The sequence below is a fragment of the Streptopelia decaocto genome, assembly GCF_964273445.1.
Source record: "Streptopelia decaocto genome assembly, chromosome: 4".
Lineage (NCBI taxonomy): Eukaryota > Metazoa > Chordata > Aves > Columbiformes > Columbidae > Streptopelia > Streptopelia decaocto.
Genome location: NC_138658.1, coordinates 32875436 through 32890341, shown reverse-complemented (window position 1 = coordinate 32890341; position 14906 = coordinate 32875436). Strand labels below are relative to the sequence as shown.

At 35.9% G+C, this 14906-nt stretch overlaps 1 protein-coding gene across 3 annotated transcripts in view; it reads right to left on the bottom strand.

Annotated features, from left to right (window-relative positions):
- LOC309439170 (uncharacterized protein) overlaps positions 1-14906 on the bottom strand; it is a 60113-nt gene that overhangs the window by 28357 nt on the left and 16850 nt on the right. For all 3 annotated transcript variants that reach the window (XM_082051357.1, XM_082051358.1, XM_082051359.1), the window contains exons 9-12: positions 14237-14433; positions 11877-11941; positions 8723-8829; positions 5349-5460 (exon numbers count right to left, since the gene is read on the bottom strand). In XM_082051357.1, coding sequence (XP_081907483.1) covers positions 5349-5460; positions 8723-8829; positions 11877-11941; positions 14237-14433 — 481 coding nt within the window. The remainder of the gene's footprint in view (positions 1-5348; positions 5461-8722; positions 8830-11876; positions 11942-14236; positions 14434-14906) is intronic.

Sequence of the window (14906 nt, the reverse complement as noted above, 5' to 3'; positions counted from 1 at the left end):
GATCTGCTCACAGAAAATAATTCAAACCTAATCCTTGGGAGTTAAATGGGAGAGTGGAACTTGTAAAAGCCACCACATTTCCAGAGAAGAGAGCAGAAACGCCTCTAAAGGTGCATCCAAGAAGGAACAGATGCTGCTCTTGGCTTACTTAAATCAAATTTAAAAAAAAAAAAAAAAAAAAAAAAGAGGAGTTTTACTATAGGATACTAGGGGATTTCTTCCAGTGTTAATGTCCTTTTTTATGTGAACAGGAAAGGATATATTTCATAACAGCATGAAAACATACCAAAGCTTGCAGTGGTGGTTTATTTGGTTGGTTGGTTGTGTGTGTGCGTGTGTGTGTGTGCGTTTGTGTGTGTGTTGGTTTGTTGTTATTTTGTTGGGGGGTTTTGTTTGGCTGGTTTGGGTTTTTTTTTTGGGTGGTTTTTGTTTGTTTTGGTTTTGGGTTTTGTTGTTGTTCTTTTTATTTGTTTGTTTGGTTTTTGTCACTCTACAGAGCTCAGAAGACTTCACAACTGTCTAAATGCCCCATCTAAAGAATTCTTGTAGATTGGGTAGCTTTACTAAAAATGTAGGAAAGGAAAACTGAATATATAGCTGCCTAGGACAGTGAATAGGGCATCCTGGAAAAAAGGAACAACTGGATTTTGGAAGATCCAAGTCCTTCTGAATCTATGCCAGACAATTGCTTTACCAGGAAGTGAATTTACATGACTAAAGAACCCATTTTTAGTTTATTCCAACTTTTTTCCTTACATATTATTATTTCTGAAGCATTTAATAGCTTCCCAATTGTTCATAAAATTATGAAGAATACTTAAAAATGTTTTTCCTCCTATTCCAGCACTCTTTAACAGATTTTAGCAAAAAGCCTATTTCTTTACAAACACAGAAACCACTGGTATTTCTGAAAGCATCAGAGATTAAATACTCTGCAGATGGGAAGGATACAGATGCTGCTAGAATTCAACATCCCCAACTTCTAAATGCAGGAGTTGAAGTACGGAGCAGAGGGGACATGTTGTCCTCAAATGAATACAGCCATGACTCCTTTAAGTCCTCCCTCCTAAAGGAGCTAAGGAATAGCACCAAATGTTTCATGACTTAACAAGACAGGGGAATGTTTCTTCATGCAAACATGATCTTTCCTCTAATAGATAGGAACAGGAGAGCTGTTATTATATGCAGGCAGTTGTTACATGAAAAAAGTCGTGACCAAACAAAATCACGTCTCATCCTTCTTGCTGTATGTTTTGATGTTCATTTACCACCCAAAGTTGAATGGGTGTCCTTGATTTCAAGAACTAGAAATCATGTAAAAAACAATTCTAAAATTACCTGAAGCAATTACCAACCTACACAGCTGGCAGTGAAAAATATTTGACTACTATACCTAACAAAATATAAATTTACTCATAATCATTCTAGTAAATGTAACAATAGCATAACAAATCACACCGTCATCCCCCCCCGCCCCCCCCCCCCCCAACTGTAAGACTTGACTAAACATTTAAAACTTTAAAAAAATATTCCCGCCAACCCCCCCCCCCCCCTTCCCCAATAACCTGAAGGAAGTCCATCACAGAATCCCAGAATGTTAGGAATTGGAAGGGACCTCAAAAGATCATCTAGTCCAATCCCCCTGCTGGAGCAGGAACACTTAGATGAGGTTACACAGGAACGTGTCCAGGCGGGTTTTGAATGTCTCTAGAGGAGGAGACTCCACAACCCCTCTGGGCAGCCTGTTCCAGTGAATGGAACATGCTGAATTTGAACTCCTAAATTGTCCATCTTTTAACACATCTCCTAACTCTAGTGCTACTTATTTGAATTGCTCACATTTCTATAAAGCTGCATTCTTAAAAAACATTACATAAACCAGCAAATTGAATATTAGCTTCTGAAATACTGATGTCTTGTATATTAGTATCATTTTCCTGTGTGTAAACAGTACATTTTTCCCCAAAGCAATACTAGTGAACATGTCAACATTTGAAAATCTCAAGTCAATTTCAGGAATTTAAGTAACTTCAGAAATGCAGGAACATGGCTGTATTTCCTAGTGGCAGCTGCTGAGATGGTGTTTATGATAAAGTTGTAATACACTGCACTAAGCATCCTGGATACTATAAGAGTATCCCAAAGAGACCGTTATGTTAACAGACTACTAAATCCTCTATTCCAACTCAAAACCCCAACATGAACAAGCTCGCTTGTGCCAGCTTTTACCAAGGGAGGAAAACATCTTGACTTTACAGCTGGTGATCAGCTAAAACTCAATGATACAGAACTTTCTTAGTTTAGTATGCTTAAACCTAAGTCCTAAATATTCAGGAAATTGAAAGATGATTTTTCCACACAGAGGGTACTCTGAGGTACTGTGATGGTAAATATAATTGCTTTTATCTTTCTCAACTATCCCTATGTGGACATACTCCCAGGGAGAAACACACACTTCATTTCTCAGTCTCCAAGCTCCCAACCTGGAAAATACCTGCCACAACACTATTATGTAGGAAACCCTGCAAACTTGACTCACATTTTTATTAGTTTATCTCAATACCCATGTAGGCAAACCCTAAAACAAAAGTTTAGCACAGCCAAGGTAGGAGAGGCTATATTACTCCATCAGATCAGGTACCACTGAAATGACAGAAATTTCCTCCTATGAATATAGAAACAGATATCCTGCTCCAAATAATATAAATAAGAAACCAATCAATTTTCCAATTAAAAATAAGTTTCACTAGATCGTTATAGAAATTGTTGCTATACAGAAAACATGCAGCCATGATTAATAGGAAAAACCCTTGCAGAAAACATACTTATGCACTGACACCTCTTTCCTGGTTGTAAACTGTACCGTGTCTTCAAGTTCTAGGTTTACGTCCTTGCCCATAAATGCAAGAGACAATGGTATATGAAAATAAGCTGAATCCTGTTCTGAGTGGGTGAATCCAACGTTAAAAGGGGTATATAGACTATTTGAAAGTAGTTTATCTCACAGTATCATAATTAAAACAAAAATAACAAAGTTCTACTTCATCAAGTCTTAATCTGCTATAAATTGGTTAACAAAGGGTTAGCAGAAAACTAAGAGACAGCACATACAGTTTTTACATGGCAAACTCTAATCTGATGTACTATTGATACCTTCCACATGAAACACATCCAGTTATTTCTAAGCCATAAGCTCACTGATGCTGTGATACTGTCATAACCTCTTCTTCCCCCCCCAACAGAAAATCACACAACAGGAGATATTAAAAACTGAACACCACTAAGGCTACTCAGTGCTTATTCAGGTCTCTTTCTTGCTTGTGGCTGGGCTGCTGCTGACAAAGCAAGCTACCAGAGGGGCAAGCAACCACCATATAAACAGGCAAGGAAGACTGAGAAAGGAAAGGAGGCAAGTATTTATTGATTTCTCAAGGATACCTTGTATTGTCAGAACAGTCAATAGTCCACACAGTAGCTCAGACTGGGATAAGCAGTAACCTCACCACTGTTACAGCAAACGCTTCCACACAGTCTGTCAAACCTGTGTGAGAATTAGCCCAGACACGCCAAACATCTACGCTGAACTCCAAATATTGTTCAACTTGTCTTGGTACTCATATATGTATTTTTAAATTTAGATGGTAGGATCTACAAAACAGGAACTGTTTTCCTTACCCGTTAATATACTGTGTAACATAACATGGCTCTGGTTTTGAACACTTATTTGCAACCCAAATAGCCATGTCTATTATAATTTTGTATAGAACAACACAGCATGAAAGAGCATTTAAGAGACTACATTATTCCCACCTGAAGCCTCAATGGGCAGATGTTTCCCTTAATATTTTATGACTTTGTATTTTAAAAGGAAAAGCAAACTCCACTCCCCATTCTTTTTCCCAAGCTACTATGGCTGTTATCCAGGTGAAAACTCCTCTGTTAGTGTCTTCAGAACCACTGGAGGAACCAGGTGAAGGGGAAAGGCAACAGAGCAATTTCCTGTATTTCAGCCTCAGCTCTCATATCCTATTTCAGGCATGAATGGGAAGCATATACAGTGGAGATAACACTTTATTTACTTTTAATATAAAAACTAGGAGTTGAGGCTGGAAATATGGAAAATACTACAAACACTCAATTTCATTTGGAAAATTTTATGTACCATAAGCAAGGTAAACCAAACAATAAGGAAGGATAAACTGTTCTTTTTCAAACCATTATTCACTCTATACAATAATAAATAAAACTTTCTATGTAACAATTCAATTAAAGAATGTATTACAATGCATAATCACTAGGAGCTGGTATGAACAGAACACAGACAAGCTCAACATCTGTTCCTATGTTTGCAGAATCAAAATTTTGAATCTCAATAACACAATTAACGTTGCAGGGTTCATGGTCCTAAAACAAAAAAGACCAAATTATAAATCTGGTTCCTCAGGAAGCAATTCTTGTTGCTGTGCAGAAAGAAACTGAAGTTCAAGCACTAAAATGAACAACTGCAGATATAACTTGCCCAATTTCTAAGAACACTTAACTTCTATACCAATAAGTTAGCTGTCTTTCTCCACATCACATTCTTGTTTCTTATACATACTAATTGTGGGCTTTTTTAAGTGTTGACACTCCTAAGATCCAAATCAGAGCTGAGTTTTGCCATGCGTACCTTAAGAGTTTTGCAAGACTGCCACTGACAAAAGAATAACTAGATGCTACTGTTTTGGAACAAACTAAACTGTCTAAATATTTAAAGTGCATGTAAGTGAGGACAAGATTTACAGTCCTTTTCCTTTAAAAAAAGACTTTCATATTCTAGATTAGGAAAACAGACCATGGTTATCACAGCTGCAGTGGCTATGGTCATCATTCATATTCTTACATAGGAATATATTAAGTCACAAAATACAATAGAGAATTATATAGTTCAAGATTGTTTGACAAACAGTACTCAGGCAGTTTTAACATTGCACAGGCAACAATAATTCTGCTGTCTCATGACTCTGCAATCTTTATAATGGGGTCTTTTAGAGTTACATCTAATGCAATTTAAGTCTACACCGTAAGAACTTTTCTAAGAACATATTTATTTAGATGAGCAACATTAGAACACATTACAACAACATTTTTTTAAGATTTCATATCAGTGCTTCTGGAAGACCCAACACTGCAAAGACCTTGTCAGTGTTTATTTTGTACAGTAAGTAGTGACACTGAATTCTTTGGAGGATGATAGGGTGAAATTCCCAAGATGATAGCGACTTCCTTTAAAGTTTTGGAAAAGATAACAATATGGAGAGATTAAAAGAGGTCAGTAAAAGTTTAAGAACACTCCACTGAATACTTACACCATCTATACTCCTTCTAGCATGAGGTCCATATGTATCTTCAGACCCTAAAACCTGTATGTTAACTGCACTGTAATCTTCATACCCAAGCTGACTGAAAATAAGACGAGTCCTGCAACAAATGATTTTTTTTTTAATTAGTAAACTGCCTCAAAATGATTATCTGAAATAGCCCTGTGTGGTCCCAAGAGTTAGCTCTTTCATGTAAACTGGACTATGAATGCTTTACACTAAACAAATAAATCTGAATACTACAAATCAAGCAATTACTGACAAGGAATTTATGCCTCTGAATTTAGCCTAGGTTTCAAACTGAGCCTTTTGTTTACTCCAGTTATTTGAAAGATGTCAGGCAAATACAAATAAATGAATTCTAGCTCTTACTTTTATCTTTAATACAAAGCTTGAAATGTAATTACAGTATATGCAGTCTTCCTGGTTTTCATACTTGTAATTCAGTTCTTAATTCTGTGTCTGCTATAAGGCATTATGAACTACCAATAAGCACACGAAACTACCTCAATTACATCACAGGAACCAATGAAGAAAAATCAAAGTGAAGAAGGAACTTTTACTCAAACCTGAAAGGTATTTATTTTGAATTAGTGAACATATGACTCACATGCCAAAAAATATTAGATAAAGTTTTTAAAGACAACATTTCTTCATTATTTGTGCCTTTCCAGTCTGGCACTGAAATCCCTCAAACTCTTTCTTTAAGGATATTTCCACCGAAACCACATTGTGTCAAGAGTGTTGAGTTTGTCCAATCATGATTAATAATAGGGATGAACATTAACTACTTCTTAGACACCACAAAAACACATACTGTTTTAAGAGATGCAGGAATTGATACTTTTTTTTTTGACAAATATTGAATTGGGATTAAACAGACTATCTGAAACAACTCTTAGAAAATAGTCCAACTCTCTAGCACTAAAACTGAAAATGACCACTATAGTTTTTAAAAAAATAATAATATGAAATCCAAAATTAAAAAAAAAATCCACAATAAAAAAGTTAGAAAAACTTTAAAATAATCCAATTGTTAACAATAGTCCAACTTATTAATATGTTGCAGATTGGAAAAGTTAAATTCTGAAGCACCTAAGCTGATTTCCCAATAATCTTCATCTGGCAACCTTCTAGCTGTATAAAAGATTTTCAGTTGAAACACTGAAACTATGTTAGGATGAGAAGAGTATTTTGCATCGATGCAACATTTTGAAGACAGTGGTAATACATCATAATTGTAAATATTAGCATGGTACCTGAAAAATGAGGCTGTGTACACAACTTAAATACAAAATATAGTTTTCTCATTGTAAAGAGATGAAGGTGGTCTACATACCACAAATGAGGCCATCTTTATTTCGATGACCACAGAAAGACAGATACATGAGATAAAATAACTTACTACAGACACAGTACCTTCTATCTACAAACATTACAGTTAGATAGACTAGAGTTCAAAATACATTCTGTGGGTAATTTTTAGCCCTTTCATGCATCTTGGTAACACAGAGAACCAACAAAAACAAAAGGACACCAAACACTATTCCCAAGACTTCTTCCCACACGTATTGCCAAATCTCTCCTGCTTTCAAAAATGACTAAACAAATGAAGGAGAAGCATGCAATACAGAAGTGAAAGAAATCATATTACAAGCTGCCAAAGCTGCTTAATGTCTTAGGCTGCCAACTAATTCGACCTGTACAACTGAAGCACCTTAAATTTGTGCACCTTATTCTGTACTCGTTGCCATTAGACTACTGGGCACTATTTAATCTGGAACAGACTAGAAGCTGGCAACCTGAAAGATCATGTCCTTACAACATTTTCTTGCAACAAGAATTGGTGGTAAGATTCAAGTCAGAGCTTCCTAAAGAGCTGTGGTTGCTGGTAGAGCACTCTCTGACAGTGACCAGAATACCTTAGCTCTTATTCTATAGCTGGGTTGACATAAACGAAGCTTTTAAACACACAGAATGAACAATTCCACATACTAAGCTGTTAAAGAATGTGTTTGAGATGGAAAATATATTGATGGGCCATACTGTATATTGTGATTTTTAATGCAGAGAACTAGCCACAGCTGCTCCAGGTGTGCTCCATGGGCTAGAGCACACTTATCAAGCCAGTTAACCAGCTTCTGGCTGTCTCCCATCAGCCGTCCTCTGAGGATTACTGAGGACAGCACAGCAGGCTGAACTAATTTTCTAGCCATTACAAAGGCAGCAGCACCACAAGCTGTTTCAATCAGACATAAGATGCATGTACTCCGGTCTGAAATAATGTCCAAGAGCAAACATGAGCAGGAAAATATACTATTCTATTTTTTTGCAAAATAATCACCTAGCTTCCAAAAAGATAGCTGTTTGAGAACTTCTCAGTCTTTGTATTTAACAGCTCTTGAAGGATTTTGTTCTTCATTGATTTTCTCAATAGCTAGCTCTTGGACACACACATTTTTAGTGTTTGCACCACTCTGAAGAAAGGGATTCCATAGCTAAATTACACATTCTGTATCAGCCCGCTCTCATCTGCTCTGCCTCTGAGGGAAGTCACACAGCTCCTCCTTCACCACTGTGCTGTACATGGGCACAGGAGCAATAAGTCACTAAGTCCACAGCAAACCTTGCATTTCTGACAGGTGTCCATCCCAGTGTACTTGCTGCATGGGTCTGTAACAGGATGGAGGGTGGGAGGAAGCTACATCTAACATGGGGCACAATGAGAGAGATATCATAACTAGAAAGACTGGGGCTATTGGAAGAAACTCTCAGACTTCTGTGAAGATACAGAATTACACTTAAGAGGAATCTCACCTCGCCCAAATATACTGGCATGGCAATACGGCTAAAGGTTTTTCAGTCTGTCTTAGAATTGTAAAATTGTTCTAGCAAACAAAATCAGTCACATTTTATAAGGTGCTAAGATAATTTTGTTTAAAATACAAACTTGGTAAACTGCCTACATTTCATAGCATCAAGTTTTTTGACAAAACAGAAGTTCTTTGAAAAAAATCAGTGAAGAGTAGTTTCACATGGGTTTCCCTCTGGCACCTCATAAGTTTTAATCTGAATCACAGCATCTCCCTCATCAATTTGTGTTTCTCTCCACTATACAGCCATCTATTTTGAACAATATTTGAGGCCTTTCTTGCTCTGTCAAATGTACCTGAACTGTAGTTGTACGTTGAAAACAGGTCCTAAATAGACTACTTAAATCTTGAAATGTCCTCCCAGTTGGAATATTGTAATCTTCAAGAGTTCTTACAAGGTTAAAGTGGTTGCTATCGTATGTCAGAGTTCTACTTTCATCATCTCTGAAAACAAAAAGCCAAAACTGCTTCTAAGACTCAAATACTAACCTTTGCAGAATACTTTCCGCAGTGCGTTTTCCTTTCTGTACTGCCTTTGGACCTCCCACTGGACAGACAGCAGTCGCTCTGAAGCCATCAAGATAAGTGGCATTTACCTAACAATAAAGGGATTATGAAATTACATGGGATTCAGTACTGATATGCTATAAATGCTCTCTGACAATCATTACCCATATATTAAGCAGAAGCAGAACAGCAAGAAACCACCATCATTACCAAAATTTACTAGTTTATTTAAAATTCAAAATTCTATTGGATGAACATGCAAATCTGCAAAACTGTGCAACTCTCAATCACTTCTTATTGTCATCCTTAAATTCTCCTGTAGTTCTTGATTTTGGTACATAGGACACATTCAGATGCCACATAACCTATCACAGCAAAATGGATCAGATATAACTTTCCTACAAGTATTAAAGTAAATGTGGAAATGCGTCACATACACATACACTCATACACAAAAGAACATGCTATAGGTTGCAACATTTAATAAGGATTTTTCTAGACTTCCAGTGCTGCAGCTACTTAACGGTTCTCTAATACAGTAAAAGTAATGACAATTATGCATGGTTATCAGTGGCAGAAAAGCTCTACTAGATGTATCTAAACTACACCTGATGGGCACTTTCAACATTTATTACCTAAGAGAAAAACAAAAATAAATTGAAGAACCTGGTAAGACACTCAGTATAACTCTCTACAACCTTCAGTGTTTTTCCTGCAGTAAATGTTTCAAACATTTTACCCAGTCTGCTTCAAAGTGTCACCAAAAGTGGTGTTTCAGCAGTTTTGAGAAGCTCTTTTATGGATAATGTATTTCTCATTATTTCCCCTGAAATTTGCCTTATACCTCACTTTCTCTGATTGTTGTTTTACTAACTACACTTCAATTTTAATGCAGCAATTATTTTCCTCTACACTTACTGTAGAGTTACTGAAAGATGTAATGCACACTTAAAATGTTTCTAGCTTGTTACAATGCCCATTCAGTCCCTTCTTATCCAAGTTAAGCATACTATGTTCGTTTCCTAAAAATCACTTCTAAAACAGGTATGAAAAGCATATGGCCATTTATTGCTAGCGGGCAACTGAACAATTTAAAACAATGCAAATTTTTCACAGGAAGTCTAACTCACATTTCAGATTTTTACCCTGATTAATATACAAAACATCAGATGTATTTTTAAAAAAATGTCCTAAATGCATGCATTCCAAATGTCCTACTTAAGACATAACAATAAATAAATAAGAAATAAATTAAAAATTATTTTTATTGTACTGCTATGTAAAAGACAAACTCTCATTCTGTTTCGTTAATTCCATTTCATGGTTCATCAACTGAAAATCTTAAATCTTAGTTATTTTAGATTTACAGACATATGGAAAGAGAAAAAAACTGCAAGAGGACAAGGCTACTGAACAGAACAGTTACAGAAAGTTGCTGAGAAGCAGCAAAACTTATTCTGCTTTAAATCACACACTAGGACCAAGGAAGAAAAAGTATTTCCTGCTTTGTACACTCACTGCCTTCTGTATTTGCCTGTATCAAATTCCACTGTTTACTACAGCAATAAGAAGCATAGCAATCACTTGATCGATGGAATTTGATGTCTTGTGCAGAAGTACACTCTTCGTTCTACGTAATTTTTAGGATTTACTTCTCAATTGAGTTCTCTGTCAGTTATACAATGACACCGTAAACCTGATTTTTAAAACTAAACTTAGATATGTGCTTGTAATTTATGTTTTAAGACACTTGTTGATGTTCCAAACACAACAAAAATATCTTTTCAGATTAAAAAGATGGAGTTATTCCCAGATGCAGATAATGCAGACACAGATCACTTAGAAAAAATGAAATCTGCTGTTCCAGCATTATGTAAAACGAACTCTGGAACTAATAATTAAAATTATGCAGAAAAGCAAAAGCTGATAAGACAATATGATACTGAAATTGTAGGCTACCTATCAAAAAAGAAAAAAAAAATAAAAAATCAAAGCTTCATTATATTAGATGAAAGTTCAGAAAACATGTTCAGATTACACTCCCACAATATTTTTAAAATATCAAATCCCTTTTTCATAAAGCTGATATGAATGAAATTTCTAGAAAGCTGACAGAAGTGAAAAACTTAGTAAGTGCATGAGAAAAGTGACCTGTGGTTTACTACTCAATTCTAAAAATGCTTTCTGAGTATGCTTCAATAACAGAGCCTTTAGAGAACTCTTCTATTTTGACCTTACAACTAACCAAAACCAAGACTGCTTTGATGATCTTATTATTTCTTTGAAATACCGTGTCTTTTAAAATCTGAAAGTCTATCTTACATAAAACTCGTTTTAAAAATGTCAGAAATATTTTTAAATGCACTAAAAAGTTTCAAGGAAAAATTATGCTCAGGCATACACTATTCTATTTAAACAGAAATATTAGCACAATTCCTTGCTTAGGTTAACTCACTTTTGATACGGTTGTGCTAAGCAGTTAATTTCTGATCTTGACCTTGCTTCTGTAACAGTCAGTCTTGCCACTAATTTAAAAAAGAAAAGGATCCAGCACTACTGGTACTTCACCAGAACTGTATTACCTTGGCACCCACTCAGGGAATGGAGGACACTGGAAGAACATAGTAACAAACATAAAACTTCACTATTTAACTAGAAGTGTGGGTTTCTTTCAACAGAATATTTCAGGAAACTATCTGTCTCATTCTTAGAGGCTCTCTTGACAGATGAAGTTACTCATTAGCTCTCTTTTGAAAATTTGTTGGCAGATAAATTTCACAAAGAAATTTAACAAAATTAACATGTCAGTATAAAAATCAACAAGTATAAAGGTGTTAGTGAGATACGATGTCTTGAAAATTATTACTATTGTTATTATTACTACTATTACTATAAAAGAACCATCCTAGCTTTCTCTGGAGGTTGGTGGGTAAGCCTGTTACACAAATTAACATGTTCTCATGTATCAAATAAGGTTTGTCTTTTTTTCCCCATCTTTCTTTTACTCTTGGTGCAGTGAGGATGAGGATTTTAAAGTGGTAACCGAAAATTACAGAAACAGAAAATTAGTATTTTCTCCAAAATATAAAGTTTTGTAAATCAAAAATACCTTACACTCCACAGAAAGAGATAATACCTTATAAAACATTGATGGAGGTGATCCTTTTGCTCCGTGAACTTTCACTGCCCCACCATCAAAACCTATAGTGGTTAAAAATCAATACTTAAGCTTCTTCAATATAACTTCAAAGACATTCTTCTGTGATATATATTAACCAAATGCACTTAATTAAAAAGCAAGTCATTGATAGCTGGACTGTCACATAAAGGAGAACCTTTCACGAAACAGTCCTCCTTGCCTCAGCAACACACACAGCAAACTGGTGACCAAATTTATGACTTCAATGAGCCTTTTAATAGAATGCTTGAAATGTTTATTCATATACTTAAAAACCACTTAACACAGAAAGAAGCCTTAGGACTCAAGACTCAATAGTTATTTTCGACTTGCTAGCAAGCTATTGCACACACACAGGGCACACGATTTACTGCAGCGGGCTGGAGTGGGACGCAGGCCTTCACTTGCCAAAGAAACACAACCAGAAAGGTGAGAACCAGGGAGAACTTATTTGTCGATCGCTTAGCAAGCAAAGGGTTAACTTAATTTTAGCCTTCTTGTCAATAAGGGAAACAGAACAGTCTAAATGGATGTTCCAGGGCAACTACCATGTTGTGTTAGGAATACTAATGCCAAAAAGAAACTGGAGAAAACTGCTGCCACGCCATGAGGGTCAAGCTTAAACTGGAGAAAAAATCAAGAGATGCAACTCCTTGAAAATTGGCAGTGCAGGATCAGCACCTCATGTCAGACAAGCAGGACTACACAATAGCTCACGTGTACCTAACCTGCACTTGCAAATATTTAGGAAGCATTTCAAAGCTTTACACAAATACTGTAAAGAGATCAAATCAGAAGTATCTGAAAAAGTGAACGTGACTAGCAGAAACTTCACACATCACTCAAATATCATCACTCCCTTTCCGCAAGATTGAGAAAAGGTTAATTTAACTCGCTCAATACAGAACAATATCCCTACAGTCAGGGTGAAGATCTGGAAGTGTTTCATGTTCCAGGTGAAGGAGTAATAGAAAGAAAAAGCCCTGCAAAACAAAATGCATAGCATCCATTGACAAGAAGAAAACAGAAGCACCTCTCAGTTCACACACTGCCAGTAATCCAGCAGGACAATAAAATCAGCAATGTAAACAGCAAAAACAGATAGCTTGTCTGTTTTTACTGGTGTACGTGTCAAAGCACTTCAAACCGAAAATATTTAAGAAATCTGCCCATTTTCCATCTGTTATATTTCTAAAAGGGCTAACTGAAAGTTCATGTGAAAGTTCATTTTAAGTTCAAACATGTCATATCAGGTCATTTGCAAGCTAAAAGTTCATAGGAAGGTTAGGGCTTCCTTTTTTTAAAAAAAAAAAAAAAAAAAAGACAACCAAAACTACTAGTGGCTAAGAGCAGCAAGCTGGCCTTATCAGTTTGCTATTTGGTTATGCAGCATGATCGGAAGGTTCACTGTACAATTTTACAGTACTTTTATTACTGAAGCAACATATTTTTGATGCTACAGTGTTTTGAGTTTTAACACAGTAAGTTTTTATTTTGAGCTTTCCATTGTTCTAAGTTTTATAAAGACATAGCATACTGTCACAGATAAGTTCCATTAGAATGAAAAAGGATATCTAACACAGATGCAGTGAAAAACAAACTTCAAATGACTGCAGCTAAACAATTCTTTTCAAGGGGTCTTATCCAACCTACAAATCTTCAAATCTGTTAAACCTGGGATTTTTTTGTTTGCTTTGCTTTTAAATCTAAATCCAGAATACACATTACATTCATCTTTAGTCTACTGGCTGAGAGTTTTGAGGATAGCAAATGGACTTTTTCAGAGATTCTCCAGTGGAAATCCTGAACCTAAGCATGCTTCTACCACTTAGGATGATCAACCCAAATGTCTAAGAAAAACACCATTAGCAAGCAGTGCTTTGAAAGACACAGATTTCCATTGTTACTAACATTTTAGATGCCATATGAGAAAACATGTAAACAACTTGGATTTTTTTGAGCAAAGAAACTGAGTTGCAGTTTAAAAAAATACTGAAATCATAGTGGAGCTGTCTCAATGTTACTCACACAGAATTTAGTTTAAAGACTTGGTAGGTGCAAGGCGTGCATTAGAAAGAAAAAGGTGTAGTGCTCGAAGATTTAAATTAGTCAGTCACCATCATAAATAAGAGTATGATTAAAATTTCTAAAGGATTTTCTAACAGTAGTCCTTGAAAAAAATGTTTACTATAGTATCACACAAAAAAAGAAGTGATTTAACCAGATATATGCAAAGAAAACATGGAAATTAAAGTAACTGCATACGTTGAATAACTCAATTCATTAACACAGATCTCTTAACAGGTAAGAGGACTAACCTGGAATTTCAGTGATGGAAACTTCAGAAAAGTCACATGTGACATCTGGTAAAAGATAACGCTGAGGATTGCCCAATTCATACACCAACTGTTCAGCTACAGTGCCAAAAGAGATTAGTCCCCCTGTGTCTGGTGGCTTGGAAAGAATAAAGTCTCCTTCAGAGGAACATTCTACAATGGGAAAGCCTATGTTGTGCCTAGAAGATAAAAGACATTGAAAAAACCCTATAAATACAAAGGGAAGGTGAAAAGTGAGTGACAACATAGCAGAATTTTATGACTAATTAAATAAAACAGATCAAGAGTTATAATATATCTGGTTGTTTCTGCAGCAAGATACACAAGGAAAAGCACTGAACAAACTGTTCAGCCAATAAGAGGATGCATTTTATTGCCTGGCAAAGGAACACAGATGTAACAACAAATACCAACAGTAAACAGAAGTGGGGAAGGGAATGGAAAAGGACAGTAAGAGAAATGGTTAAAGTAAAACAGAAGCTCAAAGCATTAGATGACTATGATTAAAGAGGTGAATTCAGAAGAAAACCCATGACTGTTAATTTTAGCCTAGTTTGGCTACCGCAGCACACACAGCATGAGCAAAGACATGTGAATGTGTCCTGCACTCCGGATTTGTAAGAAGGCTCTCAAAGCAGGAAAAACAGACTGT